The sequence below is a fragment of the Phocoena sinus genome, chromosome 9 (genome assembly GCF_008692025.1).
Source record: "Phocoena sinus isolate mPhoSin1 chromosome 9, mPhoSin1.pri, whole genome shotgun sequence".
NCBI lineage: Eukaryota > Metazoa > Chordata > Mammalia > Artiodactyla > Phocoenidae > Phocoena > Phocoena sinus.
In genome coordinates, this window is record NC_045771.1 from 45,140,976 (window position 1) to 45,168,823 (window position 27,848).

The 27,848-nt window shown below is 41.8% G+C and overlaps 1 protein-coding gene across 7 annotated transcripts in view; it reads left to right on the forward strand.

Annotated features, from left to right (window-relative positions):
- PDE1C (phosphodiesterase 1C) overlaps nucleotides 1-27,848 on the forward strand; it is a 472,817-nt gene that overhangs the window by 216,127 nt on the left and 228,842 nt on the right. For 2 of the 7 annotated variants that reach the window (XM_032643394.1, XM_032643392.1), the window contains exon 2: nucleotides 2,338-2,364. The exons of the other annotated variants lie outside the window; for them this stretch is intronic. In XM_032643394.1, the coding sequence (XP_032499285.1) occupies nucleotides 2,338-2,364 (27 nt within the window). The remainder of the gene's footprint in view (nucleotides 1-2,337; nucleotides 2,365-27,848) is intronic. 7 annotated transcript variants of the gene reach the window in all.

Here is a 27,848-nt window from a genome sequence, read left to right on the forward strand (position 1 = left end):
CTCACGGGCCCAGCCGCTCCGCGGCATGTGGGATCTTCCCAGACCGGGACACGAACCCGCGTCCCCTACATCGGCAGGCGGACTCTCAACCACTGCGCCACCAGGGAAGCCCCCAGCAGTGCCTTTTTATGATCCTTGGCAAATGTTGGCAGAATTCTGTGGAAGCCAATAGCAAAGGTTGTCTTCTTCTGGCCTCTGAAGATACACTCTGTTGACAGAATGAGTTGAGTTTCTGGGTGGGAACCAGGGGCATCCACCTGCCCCAATTGCCCCCTTACCTTTGGCCCTTGCACACTCTCACTGGGTTATTTTCCAGTCTTGCCAGAGACTCCCGAGCCCGGTTCATTAGACAGCAGTTCTAACGAGGGCCGAGGGCATGGGTCACACCCACAGCTCACTGTGGTCTGTGCCTGTGGATGAAACCTCTGCCTTTGCTACTGCCTAGAGCGTGTGAGCTGTCACTGCTGGGGTGGGGGGGTGGTCCAGGATGGTCAGTTCACACCCATCACAGCTTTTGGAGGGAGTGCAAAACACGGTTTTAAGCAGTGGGATATGGTGGGGCAGCATACAAAGAATCTGCCTTTGGGGAGCTGACATTCAGGTGGGTTATCTCATTTATTTCTCACCACAAGGTCTTGAAAGAGGTGCTCTGATTATTCCCACTTTACAGATAAAGAAAGTGAGGCTCAGAGGGGTTGAATATCTGGTCCAACACTGTAGAGCTGAGTGCCACAGCCAAGATCGGAACACAGGTAGTTTGCTCTCAAGCCCAAGCCCTAACCCATCTGTTAGTTGACCTTCCTCCCTACATATATGATATAATTCAAACATGTAAATATCTCTGTATATTCTTCCTATAGATGTATATATCTGTATATGTGACTGTATATGAATATTTTATAAATTTTTATAATTATTCTAATTATAATCATAATGCTCATTTAAAATAGAAAATATAGAAAATTCATACAAGTAAAAATAAGAGTAATGATTCATTAACCTACTACCCTGGGCTCATGGTCATCACTTTGGAGTTGTTCCTTATAGATAAATAGGTATCAGTACCTCTCAGGTCAAGACCACATTGCGGGTTTGGTGCTGCATGCTGCTTACTTCACTTAACATGTCACACTGCCATGTATGTTTTCATTTAAACAGAGATGTCACAGGTCATAGGGGTTCTGAATTTGAAACATCTGTGCCTTTTTGTAAAGCATGTGTGACATGTAGCTCTATTCGCAAATCAGTAGCTTGGCTTCCTGGTGCAGTGACTGTAATGGGAACGTCGGTGTGGAACCAAGGACAGCTGCATTGCCCTTCCTGGAGATGCTACCGGGAGATGTGTTTTCCTCTCCCAGCACTTCCTTTCCTGTAATCCCCTCCATTGAAGAGTCTTTTAAAACTCTTTTGAGGGTCTTCAGAGCCTACAAAAGCTGACACAAATGTGAAAAACGTTGGGATACACTGGAAAATAAACTTTTATGGCCATTTCCTCCTCGAATGCCACTGTGACCCAGGTAAGATTACAGGGCCGATGTGACCTCCATTTGATAGATTAAGAAGCCCTGCACCCGGTAGATTTGCCCAAGGCTAAGTGAGGACTCTAAATAGCAGAGGTGGAGTAGAACTCCAGCTACTTGTGCTTCCTGGGGACGTGTTCTTCCAGGGGCCTGAGCCCACAGCTTAGCCAGTAGCAAGTTCCTGATTCTGCTCTCACTATTTTGCTTCTAGACTTTCTCATTGTCCCTTTTCTCACGTCTTCCTTCTCTGAAGACCTTATGTCTGGTCTTATGGTTTAGTTGCATGATTACACATTTACATTTTAAAAGGCAGGTCTTTAAAGGGACTTCGGTGCTAGCTGATGGGGATAATAGTAACAGTAATGACAGTACAAATAGCTAAGAGTTGTGGACCATTTAATATGTGCCAGATACAAGACACGCTTCACAGCCTCTGCCCACTTACTCCTCAACAACTCCATGAACGTGGTGAATGAAGGGCTGATATTTGAACCTGGATCTTGCCATCTTTAAGGTCTGATCTCAACCAAGATGCTACAGTGCTCTCAGAGGGGAGAGAGCAGAATATCGGGGGCAGAGCCATTGAGCTCTTGGGATGCTATGTGTAGCTGATAAGACTATGATTCTCTGCATCCAACCACAATGTAACACAATAATCCAAAACTTTTAAGTGGGTTTTGAGACCCACAAGCTTCACAGAGAGAACTTTCTACAAAGTGTTCACCTCTGCGTCCATCCCCGCTGAAGCTATCTTTTTCTAACCTACCACCTGCCGCAGACTCTTTTCTGATGTGTGTTTATGCTTCTTTTCCCACAGGAGGAAATATAAGAAAACGTCCCAGAGGTAAGAGCGTCCCTCTGAGAAAGGGGAACTGGTTGGTTGACTCCTTTGTGTCACAACTCTTCGCAAGTCTGGCTCATGGTGGACGTTCATTGTAATAAACAGTCTCTCAGGTCCTTCTCAGCGAGTTGCCTGCTTTATCTTCGAGTCACTACTGTTTCTGTAATTAAAAATTGATTGCATGCATTTAGTGTGGCACAGTAAGTGTACACCTTCACAGGAGAGTGGATCCAGTGGCTTAAAAAGCTTGTTACTGCTAAGTTATCTAGTGATTTTATTAAAACCTTTGACCAGAGTGGGGCTGGGCTGAGGGCATGTGTAAAGGATTATAGGTGGAGCAGGAAAGGTTTGCAAATGCATGTTTAGTGTTTGGATTCTCCTTTGCCTGATTTGCTGACAAAATGCTATTGAGCTCAAAACATAGATACAAATTCCTTTAAGGGAAGTCTTTTGATTTAACCATGGAATGGGTAATTTAAAGTAGAATATCATCTGTCTTCACCCTCCATTACTCTGTTTTATTGAGAAGAGTTTGGAAAGCACATTCCAAAGAAATAGAGTTGCTTAGACCTTCTGTTCGCCAAGCAGCAGAAGACTACGGCTCAGTCTAAAAGCCTAGTGTCTGCTTTTCATGGATTGACTTTGGTATTATGGCTTTAAACAGATTATATGAGATCAAAAATTGCTATTGCAATTAAAATCTTCCAGTAGGTTCCAACAATGGTACTTTCAGTGACGACTTTAATCTGACCTCTCCTAGTGGGTCTCATCTCATAGTAGAGGCTCCTATGTCCTATGGTTTCCAAATAAAGTCAGTAATCCAAAGTAGTGGTGTCATCATTTGATGTGCAGTGTGGAGGTGCACAAATCATTGAGAGAAAATGAACTAAAACTTTAAAAGCTTCCTAGACATTGCTATACTTTTCTAAATATAGTGAGCTTATACAGATGGCTGAATAATTCTGTCTTGTTCGGGTTCATCAGGCTCATGGTAGTAATTGCATGTGAACCACTGAGCAGGGCGTAAATTAATCACTCAGATTAGAGGGCATAATAGTCTTTAGTAGTAAAAGGTAATTTATCATTTTCACGTGTAGTTAACTTGGGGTATGACATGTTTCAAAGTTGCCTCAATCTTATTTTAAGGGGAGATAAATAGACAGGTAAGAGGGAGTTTCTCAAGAGAACTGCTCAAACCTGTCAGGTTTCAAATTACTGTGTCAATTTTTTGTGAAAGCATATTTTTGCATATCTGATGTGAAAGCTGTTGCATTTTTATGTCGATGTAAAAAAAAAACTGGTTTGTATCGGCTTTATTGAAGTCTTAAAAGTGCAAATTAATAGAGGCTTGGTGTGAGCTCTTCTGCTTTTAATCACGTGCATATTCTCATGTGAAATATTCCATGTCTACTAATTTATCATTGAGTAACAAACCATCCCCACACTTATGGCTTAGAACAAGGGTTTTACTTTGTTCATGATTTTATAGGTCAGGAATTCATGAAGGACTTGTCTGGGTGGTTTGGATCTGACCCACCTGGTGTCAGCTGGGGCTGATGCGGATGGAGGATCCACTTCCAAGATCGATTCTTCACTCGCGTGTGGGGAGCTTCGGTGCTCCTTCTTTCTTTCTCTCTCTCCACATGGCTTTCATCCTCCAGAATGTCTCCAGGAGTTTGGGCTTCTACTGCATGGTGGTCTCAGGGGTGTTGCACTCTTAGCTGGCTTCCTAGGCCACGTGTTCCAAGAGAAAAGGAGTGGAAGGTGCTAGTCTCCCTGAAACTGGCTTAATGTCACTTCTTCTGTATCTTATTGGTCAAGCTATTGCAGAATCCACCCAGAGTCAAGAGAAGGAGATATAGATTACATCTCTTGATGGAAGGGTATTAAAGAATTTGAGGCCATTTTCATGTATCAAACCTTCAACCTTTATCAGAATGATCTTGCTTGAGACCTTTTCTAGGGATCTGTAAATTTGGAGTATGTGGATACCTCATTTGATGAATGGTAGACACTTTTAAATATATCTTGATACCCTGTCAGATGCTGGTCTGTTTGAATATATGCTTGTCTATTGGATGATTCATTTGGACTGGGAATAGCTGTGGTTCCTTTTTCATGTTAAGGACAGGTGTACTGGTGTGGACTCAACTGGTTAGTTGAATTCTAAGTGCGGTTATTTGGATTCAGTCAATAATTAGTCAGGTAAAGTTGGTGGCTTCATGTAGGAAAACTAAATGACACAAATGCTACATTAAAAAGCTTTAGGTCTTGTAGGTTTGCTTTGGATATAAGGGGAAAAACAGCCCAGGATACAAAAATAATCTACCTTTGTTTAAACTTTTCTTGCTAAGTTTCATTTCGTTTTACTCATGTATTTACCTTCTAAAGCCATGTTAAAGAAAAAAAAAATTGACTAGCTTTCAAAGTCATCATTATCCCACTACAACTCAACTGAGGTAGATATATTTCTTTAAATATTCCATAAAGTACTAGGCAGATTTTAGTAACCCACAAGAATATTTTTTAACATCTTTATTAGAGTATAATTGCCTTACAATGTTGTGTTAGTTTCTGCTGTATAACAAAGCGAATCAGTTATACATATACATATCTCTTCCCTCTTGCGTCTCCCTCCCTCCCACCCTCCCTATCCCACCCCTCTACGGAGGTCACAAAGCACCGAGCTGATCTCCCTGTGCTATGCGGCTGCTTCCCACTAGCTATCTATTTTACATTTGGTAGCATATATATGTCCACGCCCCTCTCTCACTTTGTCCCAGCTTACCCTTCCCCCTCCCCGTGTCCTCAAGTCCATTCTGTAGTAGGTCTGTGTCTTTATTCCCATCCACAAGAATATTTTGATGATAGTGATTCTACTAAGTCTCACTTTTAGTGTTAAGGGAAATGTACTCATGTCTTTCAAGACCAGAATTTCAACAGAAAGAGTGATGTTATAAGTACTCTTTACTGGGTTAGCAAGGGCACCTGTAGGTAGGAGGTAAGCTTCTCCCTGAACAACTTTATTAGATTGGGCTTTAAATAAACACAATTAAGGGGAACCATCCTTTTGCTTTCTGAATGGGGCTTGTCCACGAAGGCCAATCATTTCAAGAGATTTGCTGAAGTGGTGAAATGGTAATTTGAAAGCTAGAGGGGATTACACCGGAAACCTGCTTCCCCATAAAATTCTCATCAGGTTGTTTTCAATACAGCTGCAGCTTCAAGTTATCAGGTCTGGCTCTGAGAAGTTTGTATCTTTGAGAAAGCATGCCAGACCATGTACAAAATAATCACAAATATCTATAAATAATCTAATATTTCGGGGCTGCCCCTGAAGAAAAGAATTTCTATGAGGGATGATGTTATAAGCTGAGTCTATATTAGAAGAGCTTCCAACACACACACGTGCACACACACTCACTCCCTGTTTCAATGTGCTAGGGAATCTGTGAATGGTCAGCACAATTAGAGGCAGATGTACAAATAAAGACATATCCACAAACCTGAGGGACCTCCACAGACAATTGTTCTGTTTTCATATGTGTGGGCGGTGGGAATACTTTGGTCAGGATGGCCAGGGGTTGGAGTTTTAAGGCCACCAGATAGCAAAACTCTCAGTGGCATGAAGGTTTTTGTTGATTTGTTTGTTACTAACCCTAGCTTTGTTAAGATCATTTAAGTAGAAGTTCTGGTTCTGACTCTATCTGATTTACTCATTTTATAAATCTAGACATTTCTGTGAACAGTTAACTTTAGCCAAAGTTGTCTCTCTTTTTGTTGATAATCATATTAGATTGATAGTCACATGCATAGCACTTTACAAAAATCTCCGATTTTAACAAAAGTTTACTGAATACTTACTGTTGCCATACACTGAAATAAATACTGGAAATAAAAAGATACATAAAAAATGGCCTCTGTGAGGAGGTACACAGGCTTGTAGGTGTGACTGTGAAAAAATTATAATAAAATTTGGTAAGTACTATAATAGGTGTAAATACTGAATGTCATTGGGAACAGTTAGATCTTTGGGGAGGATTCTTACATTATCGCATGCTCTTCTTTCACTAGATCACAAAAGAGACCTGACAGTATTTTTTATTATTCACGGTGCTTGAACGTATGGGCGTATTAAAGTCTAATGGGATAGTTGAGAATTTCTTTTCTTCATGTTTTCAGTTATTTTAAACATGTATGTTTTGCTGATTCTTTAGGCTTTTTCTCAAAGGGGCAAATGGCTCAAAAATATTCTGGACATTAGGAGGAAGACAGCCCAGGATACAAACGTGTGAAAGTAATTGACAAAGTACGTCCTGCCCATGTAGATAACAGAATGGCCTCTATCTGTTGCAAGGCATAACAAGGAGTTATTTTTTTCCCTCAAGTGTCTAATGCCTTCTTTTACTTGGATTTTTATGTGGCTCAGTAATCACACTTGATAAGCCCAAAATTGATTAAATCCAGCAAATGATTTCTTTAGTCAGGTCTGCCCATGTCGTCCTTCATGAATCAGCATACTTAATGAGTCATCAGCAGAACCTCCACCTTTGCTGTTAATAATAGATTGTCTTGTGTGGGCGGGGATGGGTAGGAAGGTGAGTGGATATCACCCTTTGGCAAAGCTGCCTTCCAAGCACTCGTATTCTTGTGTTAGCAGGTGCATCTTTTGCTGAACTGTGTCCCGTTTCATTCCGGACATATTAAGACTCATTGGTGAATCCTGAAGCTCTTTTGGCGTCACTGACATAGACTCAGTGGATGTTGTCCCCTACCTTTGTGGTAAAAAAGAGACAGTCAGATAACTTGTGGGGGAAGTTAAAGGGGTGATAGGGTATATCAACGCACATATTTGTGCATGCTTATGGATAACCAACCTTACACACTACTACTTACTCAGTAGTATTGACATTTAGAGCCCAAGTATTAGTGGTGAAATCAGGGGCAAGAGGATCTTCTAAGAAATAAAGTCCTTTAAAAAATATTTTCCAGGGCTTCCCTGGTGGCGCAGTGGTTGAGAGTCTGCCTGCCGATGCAGGGGACGCGGGTTTGTGCCCTGGTCCGGGCGGATCCCACGTGCCGCGGAGCGGCTGGGCCCGTGAGCCATGGCCGCTGAGCCTGCGCGTCCGGAGCCTGTGCTCCCCAACGGGAGAGGCCACAACAGTGAGAGGCCCGCATAACGCAAAAAAGAAAAAAAAGAAATTTCCTATATGTAAAATTCTCAAAGTAGTAGGAATGTATGCATCAGCTATGAGAATACGTCCAGTTTACATTCCAAGTTTGCCAGCTGAGCCAGGGTGACTTTACAATGAATGGTGGCAGACAGAATGCCAGAGAAAGGAGCAAAGTGGTCTGGTTAGGGCACAAATCACAGATGGACACTGAGAATTAGCCACGAAGGCTAATGCCCAAGGGAGTTAACATGGGAAATGGCCTACAAGTACTGTGATTTCAGGTGAAACGGCCAGGGGAGAAAGGAGGGTGATGGAGGGTCCACATAGATAGTTTGGTCAGATTTCAAAGTATCAGGCAACTGCCACTCATCATCCCTCACTCACTCATTCGCCTTCTTAATAGATCAGCAGGAGTCTGGGCAGCACAGGTGCAGGGATCTAGACTCAGAGTCTGTGTAGCAGGAGTTGGGAACGAGGTATGGCGAGAGGGTGCTCTCTCCCTCAGAGGTGGAGTAAGTAGCTCCGGCACTGAGTCTGGGTAGTATATTTAGACACAAGTAACAGGAATGACCTTGGCATCGAGCTGTCATTTTCTGAATCAAGCAGATTGTCTAGGCACAATTCAATCTTCTTTTCTCTTCCATCTTCAGGTCTGATGATTACTACCATTCTCCCACTCATCCAGGATCAACACTTTTGAGTCCTTTTATATGAGCTTCTGTTGTGTGTGTTTCTTCAACTTTTCCTTTTTGTTCTCCCCTTTCACCTGTGATACGTGGGTCTCTAACAGGTGGTGGGCTTTTCCTCCTCACTATTTTCATTCTCATCATCTCGGTCCAGTCTCATTATCCATCTCTTAGGGTCTTGAATAGCCTCCTCACCACTCTTGGTCTTCTGGTTTCTTCATCTCCGTTCTGCTTACCCATGTCTGATTCCTTTTTCCACAGTGTCTCTGATGGTGTCACATCTGTTTAGAAAAAAGCAACAGTAACTCAACAGCAACAAACCTCCACTGGCTTCCTTTCAGCTAGTAAAGACTATCTTCTTGTCTGGGATTTTAAGGGTTTCTTCATCTACCTCCATCTCAATTTTCCTGTTTGTCTCTCTTATGCGCTTTCATTCACCCTGAGTTCCAGTCAAGCTCCACTTCTTGCTGATGGTCATATTTGCCTTGTGTTTTCTATCATCCCTTCTTCATTAACAATCTTTCCTTACATTTAGGTCTTTAATCCATTTTGAGTTTATTTTTGTGTTTGGTGTTAGGAAGTGTTCTAATTTCATTCTTTTACATGTAGCTGTCGGGTTTTCCCAGCACCACTTATTGAAGAGGCTGTCTTTTTTTTTGAATTTTATTTTATTTTTAATATAGCAGGTTCTTATTAGTTATCTATTTTATTCATATTAGTTATATATGTCAAACCCAATCTCCCAATTCATCCCACCACCACCCACTCCCTGCTTTCCCCCCTTGGTGTCCATACATTTTTTTTGTTTTTTTGCGGTATGCGGGCTTCGCACCGCCGCGGCCCCTCCCGTTGCGGAGCACAGGCTCTGGACGCGCAGGCCCAGTGGCCATGGCCCACAGGCCCCGCTGCTCCGCGGCATGTGGGATCTTTCCGGACCGGGGCACAAACCCGTGTCCCCTGCATCGGCAGGTGGACTCTCAACCACTGCGCCACCAGGGAAGCCCTGTCCATACGTTTGTTCTCTACATCTGTGTCTCTATTTCTGCCTTGCAAACTGGTTCATCTGTACCATTTTTCTAGATTCCACATATATGCGTTAATATACAATATTTGTTTTTCTCTTTCTGACTTACTTCACTCTGTATGACAGTCTCTAGGTCCATCCACCTCACTACAAATGACCCAATTTTGTTCCTTTTTATGGCTGAATAATATTCCATTGTATATATGTACCACATCTTCTTTATCCATTCATCTGTCAATGGGCATTTAGGTTGCTTCCATGACCTGGCTATTGTAAATAGTGCTGCAATGGACACTGGGGTGCATGTGTCTTTTTGAATTATGGTTTTCTCAGGGTATATGCCCAGTAGTGGGATTGCTGGGTCATATGGTAATTCTATTTTTAGTTTTTTAAGGAACCCCCATACTGTTCTCCATAGTGGCTGTATCAATTTACATTCCCAGCAACAGTGCAAGAGGGTTCCCTTTTCTCCACACCCTCTCCAGCATTTGTTGTTTGTAGATTTTTTGATGATGGCCATTCTGACGGGTGTGAGGTGATACCTCATTGTAGTTTTTTTTTTTTCCAGCATCTTTATTGGAGTATAATTGCTTTACAATGTTGTGTTAGTTTCTGCTATATAACAAAGTGAATCAGCTGTATGTGTACATATAACCCCATATCCCCTCCCCTAAGAGTATATGTTTAGAAAACCAGAATTCCAAAGAAAAGTCACATGCACCCAAGTGTGCCCGGCAGCACCATTTACAATACCCAAGATGTGGAGAGATACAAAATGTCCATGGACAGATGAACAGATAAAAACCAAGTGATATATGTACATAGTGGTATATGACTCCGCTGTGTGAAAGAATGAAATCATGTCATTTACAGGAATATAGATAAACATAGGTAAAACATAAACATAGGTAATCATACTAAGTAAAGTAAGTCAGTCAGAAAGACAAGTATTATATGCTATCACTTATAGGTGGAATCAAAAAATACACACCACTGAAATCATTGAGAAAACATAAACAGACTCAGGGACGTAAAAAACAAACATATGGCTTTCCTGGCAGCGGGGACGGAGGTGGGTGTGGCGGGTCCGCGCGGCCTCAGGGCTGGAGCCGGAATCCCCGCCCGCCCCAGCGCCCGCCGCCGGCCGAGCCCCGCGCTACGCGCCTCCGTCCTGGGTCCGGGTGGCCGGAGCTGTGCCCGGGTCCGCGGGACAGGCGGACTTAGAGGTCGCTTGTGTTGGGGAAGGGTGCGGCGAGTTTCCGGCGCCTCCGCGGAGCATCGCCGGTCGGGGGCTAGGGGCGCCGCCGCTTGCTATACTCTCCACCCTTTCCCGGCTCTGAAGCCGCGGCTGTTGGTCTGTGAACTATGTACAAGAATTAGTTGGGTGCATGTCATTCTTCTTGGCATCATTGTGAGTTTTTTTTGAGTAGGGACTATGCTCCCCCAAAGCATGATGCCTTGGACCTGATTAGTATTTATTAGTGTGGATTGAATTTATGAGTGTATCAGATTGCGATCCTTCATGTATTTCGACCATGGGTCAGAAGTAAAGCCAGAATTACCAGGTGGAACTGCGGGTAAATAAGCTCAGATTGATAAATGATTCATACTTGTAGATCACCACATACGCCCACACTCAGGCTCTATTTGGCCCTCACACTGGCCAGGGTGGGGACCTATGAGGTCAGCAAGCCAGATGGCATGCATGGACAGGAATCAAAAAATATGCAGTTGCTTGGATCATTGACTCTGCTTTTCTGTTTAAGTTCTTTCAATATGGGTCTCTAGCTTTGGGTGGAAACTCAGAGTGTTTTTGCTCTACATCAGTACTTCAGTCTCTACCTTTCCTCCATTCGAACCATTAGTCCTGGAGATGTTTAGTGCAGTGTCAATGGATTTGTTTGTGGTGCATTATTCTGAATATTTGATAACTGTGTGGTGTGCATCATTTGACTGTTCTGTGGTGTTTTTTTTTTTTTTTTTTTTTGCGGTACACAGGTCTCTCACTGTTGTGGCCTCTCCCGTTGCAGAGCACAGGCTCCAGATGCACAGGCTCAGCGGCCATGGCTCACGGGCCCAGCCACTCCGCGGCATGTGGGATCTTCCCGTACTGGGGCACGAACCCGTGTCCCCTGCATCGGCAGGCGGACTCTCAACCACTGCGCCACCAGGGAAGCCCGTGTTCTGTGGTGTTTTGAGAATCATTTTCTTAGACTGCCTAATAAGACCTAAGTGCTTCTTTAAGACTTCAGCAGCATTCATGCTGGGCATGTCACTGTACTTCAGAAGTTAAGCCCAGACTTTCAGTTGCCCAAATAGGCAAGTCTATAAATCCCTCCTAATCCCAGTAGCCTTCAATACTAAAGAGGCAGAATTAACTTGATTGATTCAATCATTGGTGAGAGCTTCCAAATTGGGACCAAGTCCAATCCCAACAGCAGCTTAAGAGGCAGCTTTTGGAGTATCGGGAGACACTGAGTCCACTAGTGTAGATCAGAGTTTCTTAACCTTGGTACTATTGGTGTTTTCATTGTAGGGACTGTCCTGTGCATTGTAGGGTGTTTTGTAACATCCCTGGCCTCTACTCACTAGATTCCAATAGCAAATCCCCTATACCTAGTTGTGACAACCAGAAATGTCCCTTGGGGGGCAAAGTCATCTCTGGTTGAAAACCACTGGTATAGATGAAAGATTAAGAATCAGACTTGTATTCTGTCGCTAGTTTAGCTTTTCAGTTTACTCCTCTCTGATCTCAGCGTCCTCATGTATAAAGGGATGAGGTTGAACACAAGAATTTCTGTGGTTCCTTTTGGCTCGAGAATGATACTCTCTGATTCTAATTACTAAGGTTTTCTACAGGAAAACGGAGACCACCAGACAACATTTCCAGTGATGACAAGCACTCTGTGACTTATAACTGAATCATTGGGGAGGAGCAACATTGCTGATTAGCATGGAGGTCATTGGGCAGGTAACATGGTCTGGCATCATAGTGATGGTCCTTTGGCCACCAGCCAGATTACCCATGATTCATATACTTCTAATTTCACCTAAATAGTGTGAACTAATCATGAGAAGGACATTAAAAGGACAAATGCCAAAACATAAACTTTGGCAAAAACATAGATATGTCTAAAAGGCATTTTATTGATTAAATTTATTGTGTGTTTGCCATGTGGCAGGGCTTCACATGCATTATCTTATCTAATCTTCATAGTGATCCTTTTACAGATGAAGAACCCAGGGAAAATAAGTAACTTGACTGATGTCACAAAGCAGAGAAATGGTTGGGCTAGGGTTTAAAGGCAGGTATTTGAGATGCTAAAAATGTCTTGTTTTTTTTCCATTCCGGTGGTTTTATAATTTTTTACAGCTGTGGAACCTCCCCACCCCCAAATGAAGCCGCTTAAAGCTGAATAAAATCAAAGGGTCAGAGAAATACGCCTTTTGGAGTTCATTTCCCTACTCTGCCAATTTTTATTTTCTCATCAAGACATTCTACATCTGAAATTTTTCATATTTGGCCTCAACCCACAAGCTGAAGTTCTCAGGAAAATTCAATGAAGACTTAAAAAAAAACCCAACAAGCAACAGTGATATTTAAATAATGTGATTGAAAGGGGAAAAATCCTTCACCTCTACCACCAGGTTTTTTTTTCAAAATCGTCTGTTTTAGTACTTAACTGCTTGAAGTGCTTTGGAGCAATGTAATCAGTCATACACGAATACATAACTCTTTATGCGTAAAAAGTAAACAGCAAAATAGAATCAGATAGAGGAAAATTTGTCCTGTATTTTCCTACCCTCTGATTTAATATGATGATGCCTTTTCACAATTCATGAGATCACTGCTTGAATTTTTCCCTTTGTCTCTGCACAAGTAGAATGACTCTCTGCACTGCGTTGTTTATTCCCATAACTTTGAGGAGAGGGAACCTGCATGAAAATTCCTAAGCAAGCTGGGGGGAGTAGACTAAGCCGAGAATGTGCTTTGGAAGAGGCATGTCTGTAGTCCTTGCTCATCCATGAAAGAAGGGCAGAAAGTTGGGTCAAGAGCAGGAGTTTGGAGTCACCCATTTCTAGATTGAAATATGAGTACTTACCAGAACCTTTGTTTCCTGTAGGTCAGGTGAAAATAATGATACTTCCTAGGGTTCTTGGGAGCCCAGAATGATATAGTATATGTGGAGCACATAGGAAGGCTTTGGTACTTGGAAAGTGCTTAGTCGCTGAAGGCTCGGGGGATCCCTCAGAGAGAAACCAGCATTCAGTGGCCACTGTGTAAATGGCTTGCACTATGAGACAGAGCACGGTAAAGTAAGGGAACTGGTAGGAAGCAGATGGCCCTGCTTTTTAGGGGCAGGGATTGTGTCTTTCTTACTGAAGAATGGAATCAGCCTTAACTAAGTGATTGGTGACCATCTTTTGGAAAGAAGGTTGGAGTAGGTGGGGTAGGGGAGTCCTATGCAAGGTCAGCAGCCACTGGGACATGGGCCTTAATTAGGAAAAAAAACTTGGAAGGGCCCAGTTGGGTGTAGTCATGGAAAATCTTTCCACAGGAAGACACTCATAGTTCATCTTCATATTTAGTTTTCTTTTTTGAGGGAAAATATATGTCCTTTAAACTATCACAGAGTGAATAGCACTATGTTATATTGGTTGATGGCATGCCTTCTAGACTCAGCATGCCTGGCTTCTAATCCCTGCTCTACTATTTTAAGTATATGACCTTTAGTAAATTCCTTAATTTCTCTAAGCCAGTGGTTCTCAAGTGGAGGCGATTTTTCCCCCAGGGGACATGTGGCAGTGTCGAAGATATTTTTGGTTGTCACATCTGGGAGGGGGATATACTACTGGCATCTGGTAGATAGAGGCCAATGATGCCGCTAAACATCCTGCAATACACAGAACATCCCCACCATAACAAAGAATTATCTGGTCCAAAATGTCAACAGTGCCAAGGTTGAGAAACCTTGCTCTAAGCCTTACTTTCTTCATCTGTACAGAGGGAATAATGATAGTACTTACCTCATAGGGTTGTTGTAAGGGTTAAATGAGATAAAGATTAAACACATTCAGGCACTTGCTGGCTTTTAGTAAGTGTAAAGAGTATTTTTGCCGTTATTATTAACATTACTATTTTGACCTATGATTCATTGTTTATGTAGCAGATTTATGAATTCTGTTTCATAGTTTATGGAGCTGACATATACAACTTTACAGGTGTTTAGATGCATTTAAATTTTATAAGGAAAAAATTTTGAAGTACTTTAAATCATGCATTAAAAGACATTTTGAAGTTGTCTTGAAGGGATAATATTGTTTGGCTTATGTGTACTCTGTGCTGAAACAAATCAGAAATCATAAGTTCTACATGCTGTTATAGTCTGTTAGACCTAAAATCACAGATCTTAAAAGAAATAATTTGTTATTATTGCATATTGTTACATAGGCAATAAAACAGAACAAATTTACTGAGAAATCAAGTCCCACCTCTTACATGCGGGGCTAGAGAAAATTAATTATCATAGTAATTTGAGTGAAAGCTGGTAACTACAAAGTGAGCCTCAATATAAATTGGGATGGATTCCTACTTAGTACACAAGACAACAAAAATTGATATTCATACAAGTCCAGAGCCAGTGCAACACCTCTGAAAGCTTGGCTCTATCTGGAGTCACAGGGCAAGCTCCTCTCTGCTGTGAGTTTGTGAATTGCAGTGCTCAGCCGCTAGGGGATAGGGTTGCCCTTGTTGTCTTGTTGCCCTCTGATATAAATACAAATGGTTGACTTTTTAATAATCAGCTGCTTAATCTTTAAGGTACGTTTTATCATTTACATCATAATCAAGAGTTTCTTAGAGTTAGCACAACAATTAAATAGCTTGAGAAAAGAATGTGGTGTGTGCAACGTGGACCGTGAGGTGTGTGATCACCTCTGCTGGTACGCCAAGTCCATAATTCCAAATAACGTTGTCATGATTTTGTGATAATTTTACTAATTCTAGTGTACTATGTTGTTAGTAAGAGTAATATATTTGCTAGCTACCACTGCTCACTCATGACCCATTATTAAGAAAGATCGAAAATTAACCCTTTTGGTAATGCAAACAGTGCCTGTTTGATGGGTAAACAGAAGCCTCATTCATTAGAGGTCATAGTGCTCCGCCTTGGGAATGAAGTTACTTTATAATAACAATACCAATGATGGTGATGCTGGTGGTGATGGAGATGACGATGGTGGTGGTGGCCCACGAGCACAGCTAATCATTAAGACTGTAGCTTATGCTCATTAGATCACACTAACTTCATACTTTTGCCTGTTTGCTTTACACTTGCCCCTTTCCCCTGCTGATTTCTCTGCGTTGAGAAATGTGTTCCGAGAGCATGATTTAGGGATTTGACAGATGAGGTTCTGATGAAGCCATTGTAAAGCTAAATTGCTTTTCATTTAGCACCATTATTTTGAATAGAAAGAACATTTCCTTAAATTAGTCTCTTATGTGGAAAATGAATCACGTTTAAAGGGTACTTTTGATCTTTAAATTGGTGGGGTGGAAGGTTCCTCCTCCTTGATATCAGTGACTTACTTCTGCCATTGGTTTGCATGGGACCTTGTAGGGACATAATTACACCAAAAGTCTCTAAGCAAGACAATACAGCATTGGCACTCAGTGCATAGATTTGGGGGTCTGAGAGGCCTAAATTTAAATCTCATTTTCACCCCTCCTTAACTTTGTGATTTTTTCAGCTGGTTAAACATAAATATTCTCAGGGTATGGGCTACTGATAGTACCTAACTCATAAGGTTGTTGATAAGGATTAAATGAGACAATGTATGTATCGTATGTGACCCAGTTCTAGGTATATAGTAAGTGCCTAATAAATATTAGCTGTTAATATAATGCCCTGCCTTCCAATAAAAATTAACGGCCACAGAATGCCATTCTTCATCATAATTAAGAATGAGACCTTGCATGTTCTCTGCAAAACTTGACCTCCCTCAAGGACTTATTCTACTTGCACAGGAGATTAATTCTTCATGATCGCGTGTGGCAGAGGAGTAGTTGGAATGGCACCAGCAAGTTATGGGCAGGGGGTGGGAGAAGTTGCCGCCTTTGCTTCCGGCTGATCCATAAAGCGTGAAGATAAAGTACAGCTCTGCAGAAAGAACCTAAAAGAAGGAATCCAGCCATTTTAGCCAGAGATTCTAGGTGTCCTCTGTTCACTGCTGCTCTCTTGGTCCCTGTATTCATTCTCAAAGAGGTCCTGTCATGCACAGGTCAATGGGCAGACACCTAACACACCCACCAGAGTTTTTAGAAAGGGAGGTCAAGTATGCAAAATGAAAGCCAGTCCACGTGGTTTGCATCGACAGTGTTATCGAGAGGTTGAATGAAGAGTACATGAGAGGTGTTTAGTTTTAAAAATGAGTTCTACCACAAGTATTGAGTAAAACCAAGTTAAGCATATTTTATTTATGGATGTAGACTTTGGCCTGACTCCACTTGCGGACTCTTTATTTCACTTCATGTTTACTGAGTGTCAGGTATGTGGTGGTCAGGTACTGTGAGACATTCAAAAAAAAAATAAAAAGAGTAAGATGTGGTTTCTACCCTTTACTGAACCCAAACCCTGCTTAGTTTGGGTTCAGTCAAGGCTTTTGCTGGAGGTGATGCCTGAGCTGAGACTCCAGGATGAATAAGCGAAAATAGGCAGATGTGGAAAGGTCGTATGGGTATTTATTTAGAGGGAATAACATGAGCAGATAGTCGATTTTAATCAGTTCTGTTATCTGAGCTCCAGTGTCTGCTCTGGCTTGAGTGAGGTTTGGTATGACAGCTTAAGGCAGGGTCACTGTGCTGTGGGTATCCTTGTGGGTGAGCCTCGAGCCTTAGCTGCTGCACAGAGAAGTGGATAATCACTCCTCTCAGGGCTGCAAAAAAAGGAAAGAAGACAGTTCATAAAGACTTCTCTACTTGAAGGCACGCGGTGTGGCCACCTGGGCACTGTGGACCTATTGTCTCTCAGAATGGCTCATCCCAAAGAAACTAAGAGTCACTTCAAAACAAGAATCAAAGGCGGATTTAAAAAATCTCCTACATCTTCCATAAGGGAGTAGAAATTAAAAGTAATGATGAGAAGTGTTCTCGCCTCTATTTTCTCAAAGAGTTTTTGTAAGGCTGGTATTTTTCTTTCTTCTGTGTCTGGTAAAATTGATTAACCAAAACCATCTGGGCCTGCATTTCTTGTGGGAAGATGGTATTCAAGCAATTCTCAAATGATATCAGGATCACCAGGAAAGCCTGTTAAAACACAGCTTGCTGAGACTGCACCCCCAGATTCTGATTCCATAGGTCTGGAGTGGGGCCTGAGGATTTACCTTTCAGAAAGTTCCCAGGTGTACCTGATGGTGCCATTCTGGAGAACCACGCTTGGATAACCACTGCCTTAATAGGAATAGGGCTATTTGGATTTTCTATTTCTTCTATGTCATTCTTGATAAGTTGTATTTGTCAAGAAATTTGTTCATTTCATCTGTGTTGTGATATTCACTGGTATAATGTTACTTACCACCTTTTTAATGTTTGCAAAATCTGCAGTGGATTTCATTCCTGGTATTGGTAATTTGTGCTTTTCTCTCATTATTTCTTGATCAGTCTCGCTGCTTGTTTATTACTTTTGTTAATGTTTTTAAAAACCTAACTTTTTCTATTGATTATCTGTTTTATATTTCATTGCCTTATGTTATTTTGATTATTTCTTCTGTTTACTTTGGATTTAATTTTCTAACTTCTTAAGATGAAACTTAGAGCATTGATTTTAAACTTTCATCTTTTCTAATACAAGCATCTAAGCTATACAGTTCCCTCTGAGTTCTATTTCTCCTCTGTACCTCCCTGGTACCTCATCCATACTTGTAGTCTTACAATTGTCAACTGGATTCTTGTTTCTCTCCGAAACAGTCCGATAAATGCCTTCATAGAAAAGACCCTCTACTCATTTTTGTCTCCCTAATAAACTCATAGGATGCGTATGTTGCAGCAGGTGGATGTGTGAATGTGTTCGATCTGGTGGCTTAGATGCTTCCTCCTTTGTTCTCGTTTCTTGCATGTGTGGTTGTCAGACAAAGGAACACCAGTTATAGGAGGAAAAGTGGTGTTTCTGAAGCAAGCTGTGTGAGAGTAGAGCTGTCCTTGTTTTGAAAACCTGTTACAGTAGGTGTCAGTAAGGCCGGCCTGGCACTCAGAGAACACTGTTCCACTGCCTAAGTCAGTTGTTGGTTGAATTTTTTCTGAGTTTCCCCGCCTCTGGCATTTCCTTGGAGGCCAGGCTACCCTTCCTGCTCGATACCAAATGGAGTCAAGATGAGATTTCTCTCCATTCAAGTCGGATTTCACAATTGACCAGGTGCATTGTAGCTGAAAAGTGGGGTTGCTTTTCCCATTTCCTCAGCAGCAGCTGGTATCTGTGGCTGTGAGAGGCATGAACAGCCCTCTGCTAATGTACTCCCATCCTAGGGCAGATGTGGAGCCATCCTGTTGGAATTTCTAGCTCCTGGCTCTTCAGAGATAAAAACTCTCAAGTGCGTGGTTTTTCTGACTTTTGGCAACTCCTCTAAAGGCAGAAGAACTAAGGTGTTTGTTTCCCAGGGGAAAATGGGAACTTCTCTGGGGGATTGAGTTTTGGGGCCCATCATTGTGCAAATCATTTACAATAAACAATTATAACAAAATATTCTTTTTTATTCTCACACTTCAAAATCTACACCAGTGGTATAGATCTCAAAACAAACAAGCTAGGCTGAGGAGAAGTCAAACTTTGATTTGAAATGCTAATGACTGTGATGGTAATAATAATAGCCATAATAATACATGATAATACATGATAGTTATTATATTCCTGGCACTGGGTTATGTGCTTCCCACATATATCTCATTTAGTTTTTACTGTAGCCTCCAAGGTAGGGGCTATTATTGTCCCTATTTTATGGGTGAGAAAACAGAGTCTTAGAGAATATAACTTTCTCAAGGTAGAAAATAATTGGACTTGGTTCCAAATGATGTTGGTTTGGCTCTTGACCCCAAACCTTTAAGCCCTGTGCTCTCCTGCCTCTGTGTTTGACTTTGGGGACATTGGGATATGGTGACAAAAGTGGGGTTATGACTTGGTGTTTGCATTAAAATTCATCATAAGTGCTGATTGCAGTCATTCTGAGGTAGATGATTCAGACATCTTAATTCCTCTGTTTAGTTTTCCTGTGCATTTGTGAGTGGGGGCTACCATGAACATACCCAGGGCAGGAAAGGAAAATAATCTTTGTACAGAACGAGGACCTTAATGAAAACTCTGTTGAAGAAAAGGATCTCCGCGTTGTTGAGGCTTTCTTTTTTCTTCTACTGCTAAGGGAAGTCCACACGCCAGATTGGCACCTCTGTGCGAGGCACAAATCTGTGAAGAAAAGCACAAATCAGCTTTTCTTCCTTTTAGTGAGATTTATAAGATGTGGCTTCTGATTGAGCTGTAACTGGAGGAGGGGACGGAGGAAAGAGGGAAGTACCTAGAAGCTCCAGTCCCATCTGTCTGGCCACAGGAGGACTTGATTTCTTCCTCTGTCTGTTTATAGAAGCTTATTATATGAGGAAACTGGTTTTTCCTGTTCTCTTCCCATTATTCTTCCCTTCTCTTTTCAGCAAGGGCCAATCTGCAGGTGCTGTAAGGCAGCAAGTACCTTTCTTGCTTACTGTGACCCACAGTGAAAAACACATGAACACACACTGTGGCTCAGTGTGTGTTCATACTCATAAACACATATGCTGTCACACACGCGCACACACTCTCATACTTACATGGAAATAAAAGTTTTATCTTACTACTGGTGACTACATCTGATATTTCCTATTCTATTCTGTTTTATTTATTTTTGTAGAAGGTGAAAAATAATACACCATCATTTCACAGCTTTTAGCACAGTTCCTGGCACTGAGATGGAACTCAATTCATTTTCTTTTTTAAAAAATTAATTAATTATGTTGTTGAGGCATATTTGTTTTATAAAGTTGTTTTAGTTTCCACTGTACAGCAAAGTGAAGTAGAGTTCCATGTGCGATACAGCAGGTTCTTTTTTTTTAAACATCTTTATTGGAGTATAATTGCTTTGCAATGGTGTGTTAGTTTCTGCTTTATAACCAAGTGAATCAGTTATACATATACATATGTTCCCATATCTCTTCCCTCTTGCGTCTCCCTCCCTCCCACCCTCCCTGTCCCACCCTGTAGGTGGTCACAAAGCACCGAGCTGATCTCCCTGTGCTATGCGGCTGCTTCCCACCAGCTATCTATTTTACGTTTGTTAGTGTATATATGTCCATGCCACTTTCTCACTTTGTCACAGCTCACCCTTCCCCCTTCCCATATCCTCAAGTCCATTCTCTAGGAGGTCTGTGTCTTTATTCCCATCTTACCCCTAGGTTCTTCATGACCTTTTTTCTTAGATTCCATATATATGTGTTAGCATACGGTATTTGTTTTTCTCTTTCTGACTTACTTCACTCTGTATGACAGACTCTAGGTCCATCCACCTCACTACAAATAACTCAATTTCGTTTCTTTTTATGGCTGAGTAATATCCATTGTATATATGTGTCACATCTTCTTTTTTTTTTTTCTTTTTTTCTGCCGTACGCGGGCCTCTCACTGTTGTGGCCTCTTCCGTTGCGGAGCACAGGCTCCGGACGCGCAGGCTCAGCGGCCATGGCCCATGGGCCAAGCCGCTCCACGGCACGTGGGATCCTCCCGGACCAGGGCACGAACCCGTGTCCCCTGCATCAGCAGGCGGACTCTCAACCACTGCGCCACCAGGGAAGCCCTCTCCATACATATTTTAAGATTTTTTGTTCTAGTTCTGTAAAAAATGTCATTGGTAATTTGATAGGGATTGCATTGAATCTGTAGATGGCTTTGGGTAGTATAGTCATTTTCACAGTATTGATTCTTCCAATCCAAGAACATGGTACATCTCTCCATCTGTTTGTGTCACCTTTGATTTCTTTCATCAGCGTCTTATAGTTTTCTGAGTACAGTTCTTTTACCTCCTTAGGTAGTTTTATTCCTATGTATTTTATTCTTTTTGTTGCAATGATGAATGGGATTGTTTCCTTAATTTCTCTTTCTGATCTTTCATTGTTAGTGTATAGGAATGCAAGATATTTCTGTGCATTAATTTTGTATCCTGCAACTTTTCCAAATTCATTGATTAGCTCTAGTAGTTTCCTGGTGGCATCTTTAGGATTCTCTGTGTATAGTATCATGTCATCTGCAAACAGTGACAGTTTTACTTCTTCCTTTCCAGTTTGTATTCCACTTATTTCTTTTTCTTCTCTGATTGCTGTGGCTAGGACTTCCAGAGCTATGTTGAATAATAGTGGCGAGAGTGGATATCCTTGTCTTGTTCCTGATCTTAGAGGAAATGCTTTCAGTTTTTCACCATTGAGAATGATATTTGCCATGGATTTGTCATATATGGCCTTTATTATGTTGAGGTAGGTTCCCTCTATGCCCACTTTCTGGAGAGATTTTACCATAAATGGGTGTTGAATATTGTCAAAAGTTTTTTCTGCATCTATTTAGATGATCACATGGTTTTTATCCTTTACTTTGTTAATATGGTCTATCACATTGATTGATTTGTGTATATTGAAGAATCCTTGCATCCCTGGGGTAAATCCCACTTGATCATGGTGTATGATCCTTTTAATGTGTTGTTGTATTCTGTTTGCTAGTATTTTTGCATCTATATTCATCAGTGATATTGCTCTGTAATCTTATTTTTTTTGTAGTGTCTTGGTCTGGTTTTGGTATCAGGGTGATGGTGACCTCATAGAATGAGTTTGGGAGTGTTCCTTCCTCTGAAATTTTTTGGAAGAGTTTGAGAAGGATGGGTGTTAGCTCTTCTCTAAATGCTTGATAGAATTCACCTGTGAAGCCATCTGGTCCTGGACTTTTGTTTGTTGGAAGATTTTTAATCCCAGTTTCAATTTCATTATTTGTGATTGGTCTGTTCATATTTTCTATTTCTTCCTGGTTCAGTCTTGGAAGCTTATACCTTTGTAAGAATTTGTGCATTTCTTCCAGGTTGTCCATTTTATTGGCATAGAGTTGCTTGTAGTAGTCTCTTAGGATGCTTTGTATTTCTGCGGTGTCTGTTGTAACTTCTCCTTTTTCATTTCTAATTTTAATGATTTGAGTCCTCTCCCTCTTTTTCTTAATGAGTCTGGCTAATGGTTTATCAATTTTATCTTCTCAAAAGACCAGCTTTTAGTTTTATTGATCTTTGCTCTTGTTTTCTTTGTTTCTATTTCATTTATTTCTGCTCTGATCTTTATGATTTCTTTCCTTCTACTAACTTTGGGTTTTGTGTGTTCTTCTTTCTCTAGTTCCTTTAGGTGTAAGGTTAGATTGTTTATTTGAGAGTTTTCTTGTTTCTTGAAGTAGGCTTGTATAGCTATAAACTTCCCTCTTAGAACTGCTTTTGCTGCATCCTTTTGGATCGTTGTGTTTTTGTTGTCATTTGTCTCTAGGTATTTTTTGATTTCCTCTTTAATTTCTTCAGTGATCACTTGGTTATTTAGTAACGTATTGTTTAGCCTCCATGTGTTTGTGTTTTTTACATTTTTTTCCCCTGTAATTGATTTCTAATCTCATAGCGTTGTGGTCAGAAAAGATGCTTGATATGATTTCAGTTTTCTTAAATATACTGAGGCTTGATTTGTGACCCAAGATGTGATCTATCCTGGAGAATGTTCCCTGTGCACTTGAGAAGAGAGTGTATTCTGTTGTTTCGGGATGGAATGTCCTATAAATATCAATTAAGTCCAACTTGTTTAATGTATCGTTTAAAGCTTGGTGTTCCTTATTAATTTTCTGTCTGGATGATCTGTCCATTGGTGTAAGTGAGGTGTTAAAATCCCCCACTATTATTGTGTTACTGTCGATTTCCCCTTTTATAGCTGTTAGTATTTTCCTTATGTATTAAGGTGCCTCTATGTTGGGTGCATATGTATTTATTTTATTTTATTTTATTTTATTATTTTTTTTTTTTTCCGGTACGCGGGCCTCTCAGTGCTGTGGCCTCTCCCGCTGCGGAGCGCAGGCTCCGGACGCGCAGGCTCAGCGGCCATGGCTCACGGACCCAGCCGCTCCGCGGCATGTGGGATCTTCCCAGACCGGGGCACGAACTCGTGTCCCCTGCATCGGCAGGCGGACTCCCAACCACTGCGCCACCAGGGAAGCCCATATGTATTTATAATTGTCATATCTTCTTCTTGGATTGATCCCTTGATCATTATGTGTCTTTCCTTGTCTCTTGTAACATTCTTTATTTTAAAGTCTATTTTATCTGATATGAGTATTGCTACTCCAGCTTTCTTTTGATTTCCATTTGCATGGAATATCTTTTTCCATCCCCTCACTTTCAGTCTGTATGTGTCCATAGGTCTGAAGTGCGTCTTTTGTAGACAGCATATATATGGGTCTTGTTTTTGCATTCATTCAGTGAACCTGTGTCTTTTGGTTGGAGCATTTAATCCATTCACGTTTAAGGTAATTATCGATACGTATGTTTCTATTACCATTTTCTTAATTGTTTTGGGTTTGTTTTTGTAGGTCCTTTTCTTCTCTTGTGTTTCCCACTTAGAGAAGTTCCTTTAGCATTTGCTGTAGAGCTGGTTTGGTGGTGCTGAATTCTCTTAGCTTTTGCTTGTCTGTAAAGCTTTTGGTTTCTCTGTTGAATCTGAATGAGATCCTTGCTGGGTAGAGTAATCTTGGTTGTAGATTTTTCCCTTTCATCACTTTAAATATATTGTGCTACTCCCTTCTGACTTGTAGGATGTCTGCTGAGAAATCAGCTGTTAATCTTATGGGAGTTCTCTTGTATGTTATTTGTTGTTTCTCCCTTGTTGCTGTAAATAATTTTTCTTTGTCTTTAATTTTTGTCAATTTGATTACTGTGTCTCTTGGTGTGTTTCTCCCTCGGTTTATCCTGCCTGGGACTCTCTGCAGGACTTGGGTGGCTATTTCCTTTCCCATGTTAGGGAATTTTTTGACTACAATCTCTTCAAATATTTTCTTGTGTCCTTTCTGTCTCTCTTCTCCTTCTGGGACCCCTATAATGTGAATGTTGTTGTGTTTAATGTTGTCCCAGAGGTCTCTTAGGCTGTCTTCATTTCTTTCATTCTTTTTTCTTTAGTCTGTACTTTATGGCAACAGTGAATTCAACCATTCTGTCTTCCAGGTCACTTATCCATTCTTCTGCCTCAGTTATTCTGCTATTGATCCCTTCTAGTATATTTTCCATTTCAGTTATTATATTGTTCATCTCTGTTTATTTGTTCTTTAATTCTTCTAGGTCTTTGTTAAACATTTCTTGCATCTTCTCGATCTTTGCCTCCGTGCTTTTCCTGGATCATCTTCACTATCATTATTCTGAATTCTTTTTCTGGAATGTTGCCTATCTCCACTTCATGTAGTTGTTTTTCTGGGATTTTATCTTTTTGCTTCATCTGGTATATAGTCTTCTGCCTTTTCATCTTGTCTATCTTTCTGGGAATGTGGTTTTTGTTCCACAGGCTGCAGGATTGTAGTTCTTCCTCCTTCTGCTCTCTGCTCTCTGGTGGATGAGGCTATCTAAGAGGCTTGTGCAAGTTTCCTGATGAGAGGGATCAATGGTGGGCAGACCTGGGTGTTGCTCTGGTGGGCAGTGCGAAGTAAAACTTTAATCTGCTTGTCTAATGGTGGGTGGGGCTGAGTTCCCTCCCTGTTGGTTGTTTGGCTGGAGCAACCCAGCACTGGAGTGTACAGGCTGTTTGGTGGGGCTAATGGCGGACTCTGGGAGGGCTCATGCCAAGGGGTACTTCCCAGAACTTCTGCTGTCAGTGTCCTTGTCCCTGCGGTGAGCCACAGCCACCCCTGCCTCTGCAGGAGACCCTCCAACACTGGCAGGTAGGTCTGGTTCCATCTCCTATGGGGTCACTGCTCCTTCCCCCCTGGGTTCTGGTGTGCACACTACTTTGTGTGTGCCCTCCAAGAGTGGAGTCACTGTTTCCCCCAGTCCTGTTAAAGTCCTGCAGTCAAATCCTGCTAGCCTTCAAAGTCTGATTCTCTGGGAATTCCTCCTCCTGTTGCCAGACCCCCAGGTTGGGAAGCCTGATTTGGAGCTCAGAACCTTCATGCCTGTTGGTGGACTTCTGTGGTATAATTGGTCTCCAGTTTGCGAGTCGCCCATCCAGCGGTTGTGGGACTTGATTTTATTGTGATTGCGCCCTTCCTACTGTCTCATTGCACTTCTCCTTTGTCTTTGGATGTGGGGTACCTTTTTTGGTGAGTTCCAGTGTCTTCCTGTCGATGATTGTTCAGCAGTTAGTTGTGATTCTGGTGCTCTCGCAAGAGGGAGTGACAGCACCTCCTTCTACTCTGGCATCTTGAACCTATCTCCTCTATTCTGTTTTATTAACATACAAAATGTTGACTGTGACCCAGCAAACTGATGTTCTTATTCACTGATGGGTGGCACCCCATAATTTGAAAATTACTGATGGTGATTGGTGGGAACTGAGTATAAGAGCATAAACTGTATCCTTTTGTGGATATATTTGAATGTCCATGTCCAGCCTGAGTGCATTAATAAACCCAGGTGCCATATTATTTTTCTGTGGCTAACTCAATATCCTTTCTGGAGTCTCTAGATTTTCCTCTAACCTGAGTTAGATGCAAGTCATTTGAACACCTCTCTAAGGTCTGTGGGTCAAGCCAAAGGAAGTAACCCACAGAGAACGAAACAGTTGGAGTTGCACAGTGAAGGCCCAGGGCCCTTGGCCTTCGCCTGCCTACATGGTGCAAGGTGAGGGCATGAGTTATGGGAGTTGACTGTGTCTTGGGAACCACTTCTTACTGTAATAAGCCCTTGACAATCTGCATTCTTTGGGACTTCAGAGTAGATAACAGCAAAAATGGAAAGCAAGTTTTCTTTTTTTCCTTTGCCAAAGTACTGACGAGGGAAGGACATTTATCCCTTTAATGACAAAGGGAATTGGGCTTCTCTGATGCACGGGGTGGCATGACATGCTTGCTGCTAACATATTCCATATGTGTTCTTCACCCTGCCTTCCAGACTGTAAGTTCGTTAAAACTACTGAATGAATTCCAGGGTAGGGAAGATTAAGCTGTAATTTACTATATTTCATGGCTCGCTTCTCCCTTTTCTTTAAGCTCATTCAGCTGTGGCTGAGTCACAAAGAGACAGCAAATTCACCACAGTGCATCCCGCATCCTAAGACAGCTTTGGGAACTGACATTTGGTTCTGCTGGGATGCAATCAAGAGAGATGCAGCCCCTCCCCTCTTGCTTCTCCCTGTCTGTGCGTTCTGTCCTCAGTTCACCGTGGGAAGGTCTTAGAGTTGTCAGCTGGTCTCAGTTGAGGATGAGTTTTGAGAAGTCACCTTCTGAATGGATTGTGCGGGTAATAGAGCTGCTGTTTTCCAGTTCATGGCCTGGTCTTCCCCATCTCCATCTGTTTGCTTGTTAGTCCTTTGTATACCCATGCTTTGCTGCCTCATCTCTCTTAGACACTCTGCAAGCAGCACATCTCAAACTTTAATGTGATCATCTGGCAAGGTTGCTAAAATGCAAATTTTGATCTAGTAGGTCTGGGGTAGGGCCTGAGACTCTGAATTTCTAATGGATGATGCTGGTGCCCCGGGTCCTTGGCCGTTCTGTGAATAGCGAGACTCAACAGGTTGGTGTGTAGATGGCTGAGAGGACGCTGTCTGTGTGTGTGTTTATCGTTTTCATAACGATATATATGTGACTATGGGCTGGTAGATTTTAATCTATGAGAAGAGAATCAGGACTGATCATTCCTTCTAGGTAGAGTTGCTCTGTACCCTCCAGTCTGATCACTTCTCTTTATGCATTCATCTTGTATTTCACATGTGCCTTTTGGGAATAAAGGTCCTGTTTCCTGGCAGTGGCTGTCTCCACACACCCTTGGTAGTGAATGGATTCACTGTGACCCCGATTCTTGCCTTGAAGTTGTGAGGAGCATAATATGCCCAGGTGGCAGAGAGATGGGAAAACTCTCAGGGTATGAGAAATTCTTGATAGTGACACATTAAACCAGAAAAAAGCAGCCTAGCCTTGTTGTGAAGTTCCTGCTGACCTGAGACAGAGCCTAACACTCAGTCGAGTGGCAGCAAGTAGCTTTGTTTTCCTCTTTAAGCCCTGGGGTTTCCACTCCTCTTCAAAAAACCCCTCAATGCAGCCTGTTTTCTCCAGGACAGCACATGGCTTTTCTAACTAGTTATGGCATCCTAGATTTCTGGAACGCATGCAGTTATAATGCAACACACCACCACCGTCCATTTAGGCGGAATCTTAAATCTTATCTGTTCTTTTGACCTTGCTGTAGCTTTGGTCCTAGAAGGAATCTTAGATACCATCTTGTTCAGCCTCAGGTGAGGCAAAAAGCTCATATGGTGAAGGGTTGTGCCCAAGGTCATACAGCCTTGCATCTCATCTCCTGACTTCTAGGAAAGTAGGGAGCTCACTT